Source organism: Pseudorca crassidens, chromosome 7 (genome assembly GCF_039906515.1).
Source record: "Pseudorca crassidens isolate mPseCra1 chromosome 7, mPseCra1.hap1, whole genome shotgun sequence".
Taxonomy (NCBI): domain Eukaryota; kingdom Metazoa; phylum Chordata; class Mammalia; order Artiodactyla; family Delphinidae; genus Pseudorca; species Pseudorca crassidens.
The window spans coordinates 74,804,142-74,819,225 of record NC_090302.1 but is presented as its reverse complement, the minus strand read 5'-3'; the positions used below and the strand labels follow the sequence as shown (position 1 = coordinate 74,819,225).

At 35.4% G+C, this 15,084-nt stretch overlaps 1 protein-coding gene across 5 annotated transcripts in view; it reads right to left on the bottom strand.

The window, feature by feature from the left end:
* IFT74 (intraflagellar transport 74) overlaps positions 1 to 14,867 on the bottom strand; it is a 78,269-nt gene extending 63,402 nt beyond the window's left edge. For 3 of the 5 annotated variants that reach the window (XM_067744545.1, XM_067744547.1, XM_067744550.1), the window contains exons 1-6: positions 14,747 to 14,867; positions 9,872 to 10,010; positions 6,248 to 6,383; positions 4,014 to 4,062; positions 2,328 to 2,426; positions 2,101 to 2,161 (exon numbers count right to left, since the gene is read on the bottom strand). In XM_067744545.1, the coding sequence (XP_067600646.1) occupies positions 2,101 to 2,161; positions 2,328 to 2,426; positions 4,014 to 4,062; positions 6,248 to 6,383; positions 9,872 to 9,991 (465 nt within the window). In that variant the 5' untranslated portion in view covers positions 9,992 to 10,010; positions 14,747 to 14,867. Of the gene's footprint in view, positions 1 to 2,100; positions 2,162 to 2,327; positions 2,427 to 4,013; positions 4,063 to 6,247; positions 6,384 to 9,871; positions 10,011 to 14,574; positions 14,722 to 14,746 lie in introns of those variants that run through there. The other 2 variants (XM_067744546.1, XM_067744549.1) reach the window with 2 other exon arrangements.
* Between the last annotated feature and the right edge of the window lie 217 nt (positions 14,868 to 15,084).

Genomic DNA, 15,084 nt, shown 5'->3' with positions numbered 1-15,084 from the left:
CTCTGAAAAGATGTCTGAGCTTATAAAGAAGGATGTTGAGAAGACAAAATCTGGGGGAAGATCTCACACTCTCTCTCTTTTTTTTTTTTTTCAGGGGGGAGGAGTGTTAACGGATTTACAAATTTACACCAGTGTAAATGTAAAATGATTTTCTTGGTCTTCTAAAAATTAAAAAAAAAATTTAAAAAAAAACAGGGCAAGGCACAAACAGAACACTAGTTAGCGTACTTCAAAGAGTTAGGCAATGACAGGAATAGCAAACATATTTATCTATTTACCTTGTACCAAACCCTGTTCTGAACTTATTAGATGTATTATTTCACTTAATTTTCACAATTACCCTATGAAGTAGATATTTTGTCCACATTTTGCAGATACAGAAATTTAGCAAGTTGTAGAGCCAGAATCTGAACAGGAGGCTACTAAAAGCAAACTATTTGGATGTAATTGATTTTAAAAGACTAAGCTTTCCTAATATAATATAAATTACTATATATCACGTTTTCACTTGTGGTATGAATAATAAGTGCTAATGAGCTCTAATATTTATTGAGACCTTACTATATGTTAGATATCTGGCTAACTAACTGCTTTCTCTGTATCAGAGAAAAACCTACAAACAGCATATTTTACATGTTATTAATATTTTTATAGTAAGTAACTTACCTAATGCATTCTAGTACAACTAAAAATCCCTTTCATCTAATGTCTTTTTATATTTTATAAAAAACTATTTTTCGGGCTTCCCTGGTGGTGCAGTGGTTGAGAGTCTGCCTGCCGATGCAGGGGACGCGGGTTAGTGCCCCGTTCCGGCAAGATCCCACATGCCGCGGAGCGGCTGGGCCCATGAGCCACGGCCGCTGAGCCTGCGCATCCGGAGCCTGTGCTCTGCAACGGGAGAGGCCACAACAGTGAGAGGTCCGTGTACCGCAAAAACAAAAACAAACAAACAAAAAAACTATTTTTCTCATATTTAGAACAGAACATCATTTACAGAATATTATGGATTATAAAGTCCAACAAATGTGAAAATTACAATATACTATAATCAGAGAAATTTTGTTTATGAGTACAATGTAACAATATCAAGTAGGTATATCATAATTCACCTAACCGTTATGGTGGCATGTTTCTTATTTTGCGTAACACTATTTTTTTTTTTTTTTTTTTTTTGTGGTGCGTGGGCCTCTCACTGTTGTGGCCTCTCCCATTGCGGAGCACAGGCTCCGGACGCGCAGGCTCAGCAGCCACGGCTCATGGGCCTAGCCGCTCCGCGGCATGTGGGATCTTCCCGGAACGGGTCACGAACCCGTGTCCCCTGCATCGGCAGGCGGACTCTCAACCACTGCGCCACCAGGGAAGCCCTGTAACGCTATTTTTTAGTTGGAGAAGTGAGATAAAAGTTTTCAATAAGTCCAGAGACCACTGCTGCCTAAAGTACCTACAGAGTAGGAAGGAAGAAAATTTTGCCACTAGAAATTTTCATGGGGCCAAGATTACCCCAAAGATTGAGGCAGTAATCAACACTGCCAACGGGATCATTTCTTTTGTAAATCCACATTAGGAATCATCTTCTGGAAGTCCACATTAGGAAGCAAAACTATGTTTATGTTAGATACTCTATTTTGACAGAAGGCAAACACTGTATTTTGAATGAAACATACTGATGAAGGTAATTTGTGGACTAAGTAATTAAATTTTTAAAATTTCATGATGACAACACTCCATAGAAAGACAAAAACATTTTTAAAGTAATGACATTGCTAGTACCCAATAAATTTTATCTACTTTAAAAATTATTATTTTAACATTGTTAGGGAAAAAATGTGTGCATGTTTCTGTATTTTTAAGTATTGATAAATTCTTTTTTTTTTTTTTTTAAAGGCTTGAAGAATACTTATCAATCTGTTAAGCCAAATTATTTCTGGGGAGGGAAAGGAGGGAGAAAGCAAAGCGAAACTTTAATATCTACACTTTCTATGGTTTCAATCTTTCTCACTACGCATGTATTCATGTATTATTTGGTATTTAAAATAACATTTTTTAAACTGGTAAAAAACAATGAAAATATTCAAAAGAGATTCAGAAAAGAACAAATACCATGTTGTAGTCTGCTAGTTGTCCTTGAAACTCTTTGATTTCAACAGCTAAAGTCTCAGCTCTGGAAACATAAAATAAAAACATTCATAAATACAGAAATAGGCAGATGAACATTATGAATATTATGTATAACTACAAATTCAGTATTAAACTCCTGATACATACTACATTAAATGTTACTCATAATAAAAACATATCTTGCATACTTTAACTGCAAAATTACTCACCTCTTTTCATATGACAAATATACTGAATTCTCTTGATTGTACATTTCTATTTCTTTCTGAAGTTTATTGATTTCTGTTGTAAGTTCACTTATTTTACTTCTAAGTGAAAAGAAATTAAAAAGTCAGTAATACTTCCAATCCAGAAAACAGTCTCTCTAGTTAAACAAAACAAACTTTTCATAAATGTGTAACAATAATATAAATGGTTTTGTGAAATTTCACTAAAAAAAGAAAAACAATTTAAGTGGCTTATTTGATTAAGGAGGTATATCCCAACTGATAAACTGATACAGGTTCTCTATTTATTAAAAAAGATGAAACAGTACTGGTATGGAAACCTGGGCAAACTGGTACAATCTAAGACAGAAGTAGATACCTAATTGTCACCCTTACAGCTCTTGCTACCCTCTAGGACAGGGTTTCTCAAGAGCAGCAATATTGACATTTTAGGTCTTTGAATAATACTTTGGTAGGGGGGTGGTATTCTGTGCACTGTAGAATGTTTAACAGCATCTCTGGTCTGGATGCCAGTGGCACACCCCCCAAACCTAATTATGACAACTAAAAATGTGTCTAAAAATTGCCAAATGTTCCTTGGGGGGCAAAATCACTGCCAACTGAGAACCACTGCTCTACAGTCAACTACACAAATAGGTAAAACTATTTTTTAATACAGAAGCACAAATCCTGGAGAAGAGAGGCAATGCAATGATGAGAAACAGCTCTATCACCTTCCCTTCTTTTGATTAAAAAGTGGCTGGATATCAAAAGATGCAATTCAACTGATGGCCTCACTATCTTTCTTACTGATGTCAACTTTGAGGACAGATGGAGAAAACCTACCCTTCTCCTATTGCCTTCTGGAGTTTGAGAATCAAAAGGATTCAGGTAATTGAACAACAAAAGAATTAAGAAGGACTAAGAAAGAAAACAGAGCTTTCAGGACACGATACAAGGATGCATTAAATGGAATGCAAGTCAGAGAGAAAGAAGATATAGAGGATGAGCCAACAAGAAAACAAAGTGTAATGGAAAAATGGAGATAAGAAAGTAGGACACCTGAGCAGAGAAAAAGGTAGGTATAGAAAGAGAAAAGAGTTCTTAATTTAGAGCTGCATACTTAGAGATATATAACAAAGCTTATGAATTAATTAAAATTAGGCCACATTTATAGCAACTGACCAAATACATACCTACTTAAAACTCTGTACTAAATATATTAAGCATATATATTTTATCATTAATACATATATATTAATACATATATGCTTATTATAAATAAGCATATATATTTTACCATTAATACAGATATCATTAATACATAATAATATATTATTCATATATGTATGAATAATATATTTCAGAATAACTAGTGAAAGAAGCATAAAAGATTATTATTATTAAATGAAAAACAGTGAGCTTGAAATATATAGTTCACATACATTCAAATACATAAAATTTAAAACCTCAGCCTAACTGTATCACCACATTTTGTGATGACATCTATTTACAGCCAAATTAACCAAAAATGATGTTAGAATACAAAATTCTTAGGAATTAACAGACACCTAATTATCTTTTTTTTCATCTTTATTGGAGTATAATTGCTTTACAACCTAATTATCTTAATAAGTACCGTAGTTAAAAACTTCATGATCATGCATAGAAAAAAAGTATTTAACATACCGAAGAAGCCCAAGATAATAAGATTTGTCTAAAATTTGCCTCTGGGGACCTAAAAAACATTTTTTTAAGTATTAGTGTTCAGTTTGAAAATGCCACCAAAATAGCAAATCCAAAGCACAACCAGAATTACACTCAACAGCTCTCTAATAATACTGACAAATGCCCCAATAAATCTGAAAATAAGGAAGAAGCACTGAAATAGAAAAGAGAACTAATATCTTAGCATCATGACATAATGGAAGCTTGAATTAAGACCACAAAGAGTGTCAGGACAATGGACTCAAAAAAACAAAAACAAAAACAAAAACAGTGGATTCTACAGGTCAGGTTGGCTGAATGGAAACTGGGTCTAAGGGGGTCTAGAACAGGGCTAACCAAAAGAACTTTCTGCAACAATGGAAATATTCTATAGCAGCACTGTCCAATAAAGTAGCTGCATGGGAATACTGACCACTTGAAATATGGCTGGTGCTACTGGGAAGTGTATTTTTATTTTACCTAATTTTAATTAATTTAAATTTAAATAGCCACATATACCTATTGGCTATCATAATGGACAGTGCAGATTTAGACTACAAATTTCTCAATGTAGGCAAGATATTATGATTTTACATAATTTTTTCAGAGACTTTTTAGAAAGAAACATAATCTTACATTTCAGTAGGACTAAAAAAGTATTCCTAGGTTAAATGTCCCAAACCTGGAGAGAGGTAAAGTGTCCTGCAAGGCATGAGAGAAACGGCTAGGGAGTACTGACTGAGGTCTATACTGAGAAGAGGGAGAGAATGTCTCACTAGAATGGGAAATGAAAAACTGGAACAGGTAAGAGCAAAAGTCACAGCAGACAGTGGTGCATGATGGTAACAATCAGAACTCTTTCACACAAGGCTTTGAAGTAGAAAATTACTATCTTAAATGATACTGGTTCTGTTTTAAAGGAGAAATTAATACAGTAATAAAATTTGATGAATTCTCTATAGAATTGTAGTATGTTTCTACCCTTGTTTTTAAATAATATTAAACATAAACACTTCTATGAAGACATTTTTAAAGACTAAACAACTACAAAATTTTGACTCATTTTCCTTCACAGTATTGATAATTATTAAGCAAGCATTTCTAAATAATCAATTGTTTTTTTTTTCTCATCTTTTGGCCACGCCACACAGCTTGTAGGATCTTACTCCCCAACCAGGGATTGAACCCACACCCCATGCATCGTAAGCATGGAGTCTTAACCACTGGACCACCAGGGAAGTCCAGTAATCAATTGGTTTTTAATATTTAGTGAGCTAAGGGTATTATAATACAAGTAAGAAAATTTAAGTCTCCTGAAAGGCATGATATACTGTATTACAGAATGTAGTATGACATCTTATAATTAATTTTGTACCAGTAGAGTATCTTCATCCCTGATAAGTCATTTGCACAAATACAGAAAATAAAAAGCTCATTATAAAACAGTTCACCGTGCTTTGAATTATATATATATTATAGACCAACTTTCTGAATCATAACATATATTATTATGCCTTTCTAAACACAGAGAGGCATAATGAGAGATGTAGTACATAAATCTATGTGTTAGCCTCACTTCCTTACTTAAGCATTATAATGGAATATTATTACCAAAAGTAACAATTCTTGATTCACTACTCATAAATACACAAGTACCTTACCAGTGTCACTTTGGTATAGAAACCAAAAACAAAAAAGTATTTCAGAATATTTCTATATAGTACTAGAAATCTAATTTTTATTCCTGAGCTTTTCTTTTCTTCAAATTATTTCAAATTTCTTCAAGTTATAGCAAAGTTTACCAACAAGAACCTACTATATAGCACAAGAAACTATACTTAATATTTTGTAAAAACCTATAAGGGAAAAGAATCTGAAAAGGAGTATATATATACATATATATGTATATATAACTGAATCACTATGCTGTACACCTGAAATTAACATGACATTGTAAATCAACTATACTTCAATTTAGGAAAAGTTATAGCAAACTTTTATGTTAAGAAAAATGAAGATTAAAATAGTTAATATATGTATATAACTCCCTAGTTCACAATGAATTTTCACATTCATTCTTTTATTTAACCCTTACAATTTTGTGAATCAAGGAATAAGAATTGAGTAAAATAGCCTCTTTCAGTCTACAATTCTGATTTAGTAACATGATACTGTAATACTTGTACAAAATATACTCATCTTCTTAAAATAGATACCTTTCATCCCAGTTTTCATTCCACTCAAACCTTGTTGTGTCACAGGACGATCAGCAACTCTGATTTGAGAGGACAGAACTCCTACTGTCCCTATGGGACCACCACGAGAGCCCAGTCTTGCTGTTCCAGGTGGCATCTAAATGACAAACAAGATTCAGTTTTAATAAACAAGAAAAAGACTGTGCCTCTAATATTGTTAAGACTGCAAAGAGAATATTAAAAAAAACTAAGATTCTATATAATTTGTAAAATTTTCCTTACATTTTAAATGTCTGAAATATTAAATAAAATTAAACTCTAAAATTCTATGATAATTAAATAATACATTGCTTTAAAATTTAAAATTCTATGTGTAGATGTATTTATAGTACTCCTAAACTGGAAAGGAGCAAAATGTCCACCTATTTGTTCTTATTTAATCATAGGAAATGGTTATAATTCCATTTTTGTAAAATAAAGTCTGGAGGATTACATTAAAAAATAGTAACAAAGTTTACCCCTATATAATGTATAATAGTTCATTTTTATTTTATGTTTTATATAATTTCATATTTTCAACATCATTACAGTAAGTATATATTACCATTAAAATCAGAAAAAAATAAAGAAATTTTCATCTTGAGAAAAAAAGATATAATTACATCACAAGATAGCCATATAAGTATTAAAGCGTTTCCATCATTCAGCAAGCATTCATCTTATTACTCTACATGATTCTCTACTTCAGGTCTGCAGAATCTAATGTAATATTATACACCCTGAGGAAAGGTCAAAAGACTCCCTTCTTGTCAGTTCATATAGTATGTACAGGCATGGGAAGGTATAAAGGACAGCCTGAAACTGTTCCAAGATATCCTTCTTTTGTTTATCTTCCTTTCCCTCTTTTCTTTTTTCTCACTCTCTGTCAAAGAATAAACTAGTAGATTTAAATATGTAGTAGAAATTTTAGATAGAGTTTAGATACAACCATTCTGGTTGATTTTGATTGTTTTTAATTCTTTTAGCTGGTAGCCTCAAATTCTATCAGCTAACATAGTTCTCAAGTGACTCTGAGAAGTACTTGGTAATTAATTTGAGTATGGGGGCCAGGAACAGTAACACATTCCAAAGAATACATTGTATACAGGAATACTGTCAACTACAAATTCAAATGAAATGAGTTCAGGATTATCCTGAGTGATTTTTGGGAAGGAATGCTAAATCTCTCCTTGGATAAACCTTCTGAATAATTTCCTCTTTGGCTCTATGCAAGCATAATTATGACAGCTACTCAAATAACTATATCACTTAAAAAAAATTTACCAGATGAAAGTATAGAGAAGAAAGCATAAATTAAAACTGCACAGGGCTTCCCCTGGCGGCGCAGTGGTTGACAGTCTGCCTGCTGATGCAGGGAACACGGGTTCGTGCCCCGGTCCGGGAGGATCCCACATGCCGCGGAGTGGCTGGGCCTGTGAGCCATGGCCGCTGAGCCTGTGCATCCGGAGCCTGTGCTCCACAACGGGAGAGGCCACAACAGTGAGAGGCCCGCGTACCGCAAAAAAAACCCCAAAAACTGCACACATTGAAAAGAATGGAGTAGGTATTCATGTGTTCACACAGAAATATATTTACAATACCTTATTGAAAGAAAAGGACAAGATAAATAAGAATGTATACATATAGCACTGTCCTCATTTTGGAAAATACTAAAACCATACAATTATATATGGATGTGTGTTAGTGTTTGTAAATGGATAGAAAAAGTCTAGAAGGATACACATCACACCTTAGACAATGGTTATACCTGGGGTAGAAGGAGGGAACTCTTGACACTTTTCCTTTGCATGTTTTACAGCAAGCATTACTATTTTAGTAACTGCAAAAATTAGTTAAAGCACCTGGCAAACAGTAGGTGGCCAATATATTTCAGATTCCTTTTATAAATATTTAACAAGCATAAATTCTTACTCTTAGAATAATAGAAAAAGATACCCTCGCTCAGTACCATATATATGAAGACTTTAGAAAAATCATTTCAGTATAAGTTGATGATGATGTTGATAATATTACCTAAAACTCTAGAAAAATCTTAAAACTTTAAGAAAACCTAACTTTAACAAAATTATTCCCTCCAAAAATTGCTGCTCTTCTTATGATTTAAACACAGGACCCAACATTATCTCTAGTTTGCAATTAGTCTACCGTCCGAGCTTGAGTACCTCACACGCACCTTGAGATAGGCAAAACCATCTCTTGTGAGCATCAGAGAAATAACTATGAATATTTTGGTGTATTCATTTCTTTCTATGTAAATGTAAATATATATATATCTATCTTTATGTTAAAAGGACACCACACTGCTTTTTTCACTTAATACTGTACTATAAAGATATATTATTTCCTGAAATATATTTTGAAAATAATTTTTAAAGGCTACTTAATAGCCGATTATAGGGATAGACATATCATAATCTATTTAAGATTAACCTGTTGTAAGGCCATTTAGGCTGTTCTCAAATTTTCACTATTATAATTATAATGAAAATGTAATAAATATCCTTACAGGATATTATTCTGCTTAGAATTATCAGCTTATAAAGTTTACCAATTCTTTCTAATGTGGTGTGTTTCTCTTACTGATTCACTGATTTATGACACTCTCTATCTAACATTAAGCTCTTAACATTTACTAGAGTTTGTTTCTAGGCTGCTGTAGCAACCAGAACACTGTTTTACTTCTTATATTTTTATATTAGAGTATTGTACTTTTTCTTATTTTTGCCTTTGTACCGTTCTAAGTGAATGCTAGAATAGTTTTACAATGATATTCCTTCCTCTACCCCAAGAGAAATCTCAAGGAATTTTGACTGGACATAGGATTTATAGCTTTAATACAGAAAGAGCTTTTACAAATGAGTAAACTTTCCTTTTTCATTTTAAGAGTCTGAATTCTATGTATGACATATATGTTGCAAATACTTTTTTTTTTAACCAGTTTATCATTTTTCTTTTAACCTTTTTATGATGTTTTCAATTTTTTTAAATTCAAATATATAAATATAAAAATACTTTCCTTTTCAGTACTCGATGTTTCCTGTTATTTTTACAAAGGCCTAGACTACGCCAAGTTTATACAAAATACTTACCCATATTTTCCTCTAATATATTTATGGTTTCATTTTTTAAATATAAAATTTCTAAAATATCTAGAATTCTGTGTGAGGGAGGGACTTGGTTTTTTAAAAAAAATGGTTTACCAGTTATTTGAGTGCACTACTGAATACTCCATGTTTTTCCAACTAATTTGAAATGTCACCTTAATCATTAATTAAATTCTTACATGCCCAATTCCATTTTTGGTCTTTTCCATTTCACTTGGTTTTGGCACCAATACACTATACCACTTAAATTATTGTAGCTTTAAAATAAATTTGAATATCAGCATGAGCAGGCCTCTTTCTCACAACAGTGTCTTTCAAACATTCTCCCACATTTATACTTCTAGATGTTTTCCAAAAAACATACTTATATAATAATATGTTTTCTTTATAAAGAAAAACAAAGAAGAATCTCTTATTATAGACAAGCTTTCCAAATTCTACCAGGATATATGCATAATAATTCAATTATTTTTAAACTTACTCCAGTTGCCACTCGAATATTTCCTGATGGGGGCCGTATTCCAGAAGGAGGCCTTCCTGTCAATCCAATCCCACCTCGAGAAACAGGCCGAGCTGCTGAAGGTTTGTGATTACTGGCCATTGCTTGCTCACTTTAACCACTGTTTGGAAACAAGGAATAGGTCTCCTTTGGTATCTTCTGTAGCAAGATAGTAGTGACCTGCATACCCTTCCTTCAAACATTTAATCCATGATGACTTTTCTTGCAAATTGCCATTGCAGGTATCACTACGTACAAGGTTGAGCTTGCTTTAATTCTGTTCAGATTTGACATTAATGTTCTATTTAGAACCATGAAGTCATTTATTACAACATGCCCTCCTCATTTCCCTGTTATCTTATCAAAATGCAAGCCCCTCTAGATATCTTTCTCTCTTGGACTCTCATCCCATACTCTAGTAAGCGTTCTCTCTCCCGGCAAAACCAGTATCTTTCTTCTCTGCCGATATTTTCTCTGTGACTTCTGGTCTATAATAAACTCCTTTATATTCTCAATCCTATTATAAATAGTTCCTTTTACACTTTGCCGTAACAGGTTCCCGTCTTCTCCTGAAAGTGCTTTTGGTAGTGAAGGCTGTTTTAGCTTCCTGTCCCACAATTCCAAAGCAAAGGAGTACACCGCACTCTCCTTGCTCCACAATGTCACTGTCAAAACATTATTCTTCCAAGTTTTTAAAAAAATAAACAGGATTCTCTTCCTTTGAGGACCAAATAACGCAACTATATTGCCTTGCATCTTTCTTGGTTGCTTTTATCTAGGGACCTCCTAATCTCTCCCCCATGTTTACTAGTCTTTTGTTCACAGTCCTCTATTCCAGTACCACCAACATCCTGGATGACTTCCATATGGATCCTGGATTCAATATGTAACATTCTAGCTTCACAGTTCCCTGACCTAAATTTCAATAATTATTTCAACTCTATTTTAGTCATTCATAGCCATGGCCAGAGCTGGAGCTTGTCATCATCTGGAATTGCTTCATCTCAAATATCTTAATTGAAACACTTTATTCTCTGGCCTTAATTTCCTCTCCTTCTACCTTTTTCTCACCTTTATTCTCACTACACCTCCCCTTAAACTATTTCCTTTATTCACTCATTCTCTCCCAGTTTACCAGCCCCCTCCTTTACTCATCAGAATATATTATTATTTAAAGTTTGGGCTAATAATTTAAAATAGCATTTTAAAATTATGGGTCACAACCTATTAGTAGCTTATGAAAACAATTTAGCAGGTTATGACCAATATGGTTTAAATATGAAATAAAATAGAAAATACAAGGGAGTTCACTGCACATAGGAAGAGTACTGTTTCATTAAATTCTTTTTCAGTTATATTTATATAAATTTACACATATGTGTATACTGGTCTATAATGTAAAATATATGTCCTATTATAGGTCATGTTCAAAACAGTTTTAAAGATACTGAACTAGAGAGAGAATATGGAGAAAAAGAGTGCCCAAGACTCTGGCCTCAGGAATGTCAATACCTAGAGATTGCACAGAAGAGGAGAAACTAGTATGAGACTGAAAACAAAGACTCAGAAAGCAAACAAAAAACCAGGAGTATGTGTCAGAGATGCCAAGAAAAGGCAGGAATGGTCAATGCCATTTTCTGCTGGGAATTCAAGTAAGATGAACACTGAAATGTCCATTGGAATCCCCATCCAAGAAACCATTAGTGACCTTGAGGAGGTCAGTTTCAAGGACTCCTTTCCTTCTCAATATTAAATTACTGTCTCAGGAGCACCATCAACAAATTTGCATCCTCGAACTCTTCTTCAACCGTTCTGGCAAAATCAGAAACCATTCTCTACATTCAACCTGGACTGCTGAACACTGTTGATGGAAATCCCAAGACTATACAGACTGGAGAACTGCAAAGCCATAGTAACCAAATTTAGATGGACCCTCATCTCAGAAATTATTTTATTAATCCTTTATAAGCTACTCCGTCCTTGATGATTCCAATTCTTAACCACTTTTCTAATTAAGTCTGTTCTTGCCACTCTCAGCAGATGACTCAATTTCATAATTGAGAAAATTAAGACATGAAATCTATCACATTTGGAGCACATAAACTTTCCTATATCCACCCTGACCTCCAATCTCAATAGCCATCCTTTCTTTCATTCAAGATCAGTCTCTATTCTGATTTATCCTCTTGATCCCATACCTCTGGGACATTAGCTTCCCTCTCCTTACCAACCTCCTTCTCCCTCACGCCTGCCCCAATTTCCTTTGGGGCATTATCCAGCTCTTACATATGTCTTTAAACTTTCTCCTTTCTTTCAGTCTGTTATCATGTTCCATTCTTTCCTAACCTTAAAAACTAATTTCTTGATCCTGAAACCACCTTTAATACAGTCTTATATGTCCTTTTTCTACACAGGCAAACTCTAAAAAATAGCTTATATCCATTATTCTCTACTTTTTCCACTTCCTCTATCTCCTGGATTCCTACTATTCCATTCAAAGGGTTCCTGCCAATGCAGCTAGGAATGTAAATGTCATCTCTCTGTTACTGGTGTCCACTCCTACATGAAACCATCTCCGTGACACTCCCCTCCTCTGTTTCTCCTTTTTCAGTCTCCATCTTATTCTACCTGCCTTTATTAGCAGCATTTCTCAAGATATCATCCACAGTCTATTTTTCTTTTTCCTCTTTAAGCTCTCATTGTGCCACCTCATCTACACTCAGGGTTTTAACAATAAGCTAATGACTCACAACACCGTATCTCTAGTCCTGACTTCTCACACTCTAAGATGTTTATATCCAAATAATTACTTGACATTTCCACTTCAATATATCATCAGTATTTCAAAATAAATATATTTAAATGTAAACTCATTGTCATCTCCCCCAGATTTGCTCTTCCTCTTGGTACCAACTTCTAGCCACACAAGTCAGAAACGTAGTCCTTGATTTCTCCCTCTCCCTCATTTCCCATAGCTAATGAAATAATACTACTGATTGTATGCCTATATGCTTAAAATCTAACTTCCTCTCCATTCCTACAGTACTGCTCATGGCCTCATGGACTCAAGTGGATTATTATACTGGCCTCCTGAGTGGTCCCCTTGCATAACACACATCTTGCCTGTTATCCTCCCTAGGAATCCTTCAATGACCAGACCATAACCACCCCCACCTTCTTCAATGTGAACTTACAGGGCTGACCTAAATGCTACGATGGATCCATACACATCTCTGGCCCAGGACCTATCACACCAATTGAAATAATCTGCTTAAGTATTTCTCTACCTTGAAGGCAAGAGCTGGATCTTATTTATCTTTATATCCCCAGCATATATCTCAGGGCCAGGCAAAAACTTTGTTCTTTTGTGCCGTCTGAATTTCCTCCCACATGAAGGCATTGCCAGTTACAAAAATTTAATAAATTATTAAAAAGGAAATAAATCATTTCTCGAACTAAAATGGTTTCTCAGTTTCTATAGCCCATGCCCAGTACTTCTTCCCTGGCTTTCCTTAGCATCATTCATGATCAGTCCTTGGATTACTTCTCGTCTCTCCATAATATTTCATCCTTTTCTTATAACTTGAACTAGGCTGTTTACTCATAAATCAGTATCTCCTGTTCTGTCCTTTAAACTGGGCACCAATTCTAAGTTTTCAACTGTTTATTGGGAATTTCTATTCAGATATCCCATTATCACTTTATATTTAATAGGTTCACGCCAAACTTACAACATTCCCATTCCAACTAGCTCCGTGATTCTATTTTCTTGCCATTTTGAACTTTTCGGACAAAGTAGTAAAATTACTACTATTATTATTGCAAATAGAAAAGAGAGTTTCATGAAACAACTTTTTGAAAGGCAGACAAGATCTGTGGTCAAAACGGTTTCTCCCAGAGAAAGCTAATACAATAAACCTGTTTCCAACAGAATTAGTGTTAATCCAGCTTTCCTGAGGAAATTTAAGAAAATGTACGATATATAGAATTTCCACCTGATTTTCTTTGCCACTGCTTTACTATCGTGGAAGAAGTTTAGTTAGCATTAGATCAGTTCCACCGGGTAAAATAAAAGGGAAAGGCACTAGTAACAAATATGCCACTAACTCCGGGGTTAGTCATTCAAATGTTCACACAATCGCTGGGGTTATTCACAGAACCAGAGAGGTTCCAGAAAGTTTAGGGACGCTAACGGAGCTCCGTCAGTTACCAGCCATATTATCCCCTCTGGACGTGTTTCCCTATCTGCAGTGTGGAAGCGAGCTCTAGCTTGCACAGCCGCTGTGACGATTCCAGATACTTCACATGAAATATCTGGCTCCTAATTATTACAATCATTATCCTCCCCGAATCAACCATTTTAACATATAGGAAGAAGTGGAAAGTTGCTAAGTCCCTTCCGCTCTGACCAACAGACAGAAATCTATTATTACTTCGCGTAAAATCCCTCAGCCCACAGTGAACTTTATCTTTGAGGCGCTCGAATCGTTCCCTCTGGTCTCGCCTTGGCAGGTCTCCACAAGGGACTGTTTGAGGTCTCTCCTCACGCTCTGCCGGACTATAAATGGAACTTCCTTGGCGGAGGAGAACACCTAAGAGCTGGATTTATTTTGTTTGAAGCGCATCAGCATCTCCAAGGCTAAAATAATCGGCAAGGGAGGCAAAGAGGAACCGGGATTTCTCACCTCCGCCAGCGCTGAGGGCGCGGAAGGAGGGAGGTCGCTCCGCGGCGGGGCGCGGAAAGAGCGAAGTCGCACGACTCAAGGGCATTCGCACTTCTTTCCGAGCCCTCCACCACCGCGTAGCCCTCTAGTCGGGCCCGCGAACCCGTTAGCTCACCCGAGACGCCCCGCTCACCTGCGCGCAGCTTTCCTGGGCCCTCAAGGCCTAACCCCTAGTGGCCGCTTGCCTTCGCGTCTCCCGGCAACGGGGGCTGGTCGCGGTGAGGCCCCCTCCTCCTGATTGGCCAATCCTCGGCCTTCGCTCAGTGAAGCGAGAGTGAAATGCTCTCGCGATGTTTGAGGACTAACTTCTGTTACCTCGATACCTCTGGAAGACAGGGAAAACGGCGAGTTGGCTAGGGAAGAATATTTTTTAAAAACCTTGGTTTTCTTTGTAATCAGAGTAACCTCTCTTGATTGTGTGCATGACCTGAACTCACTCCAGCGAGTTTTATCATATCGCTGTGTAACATT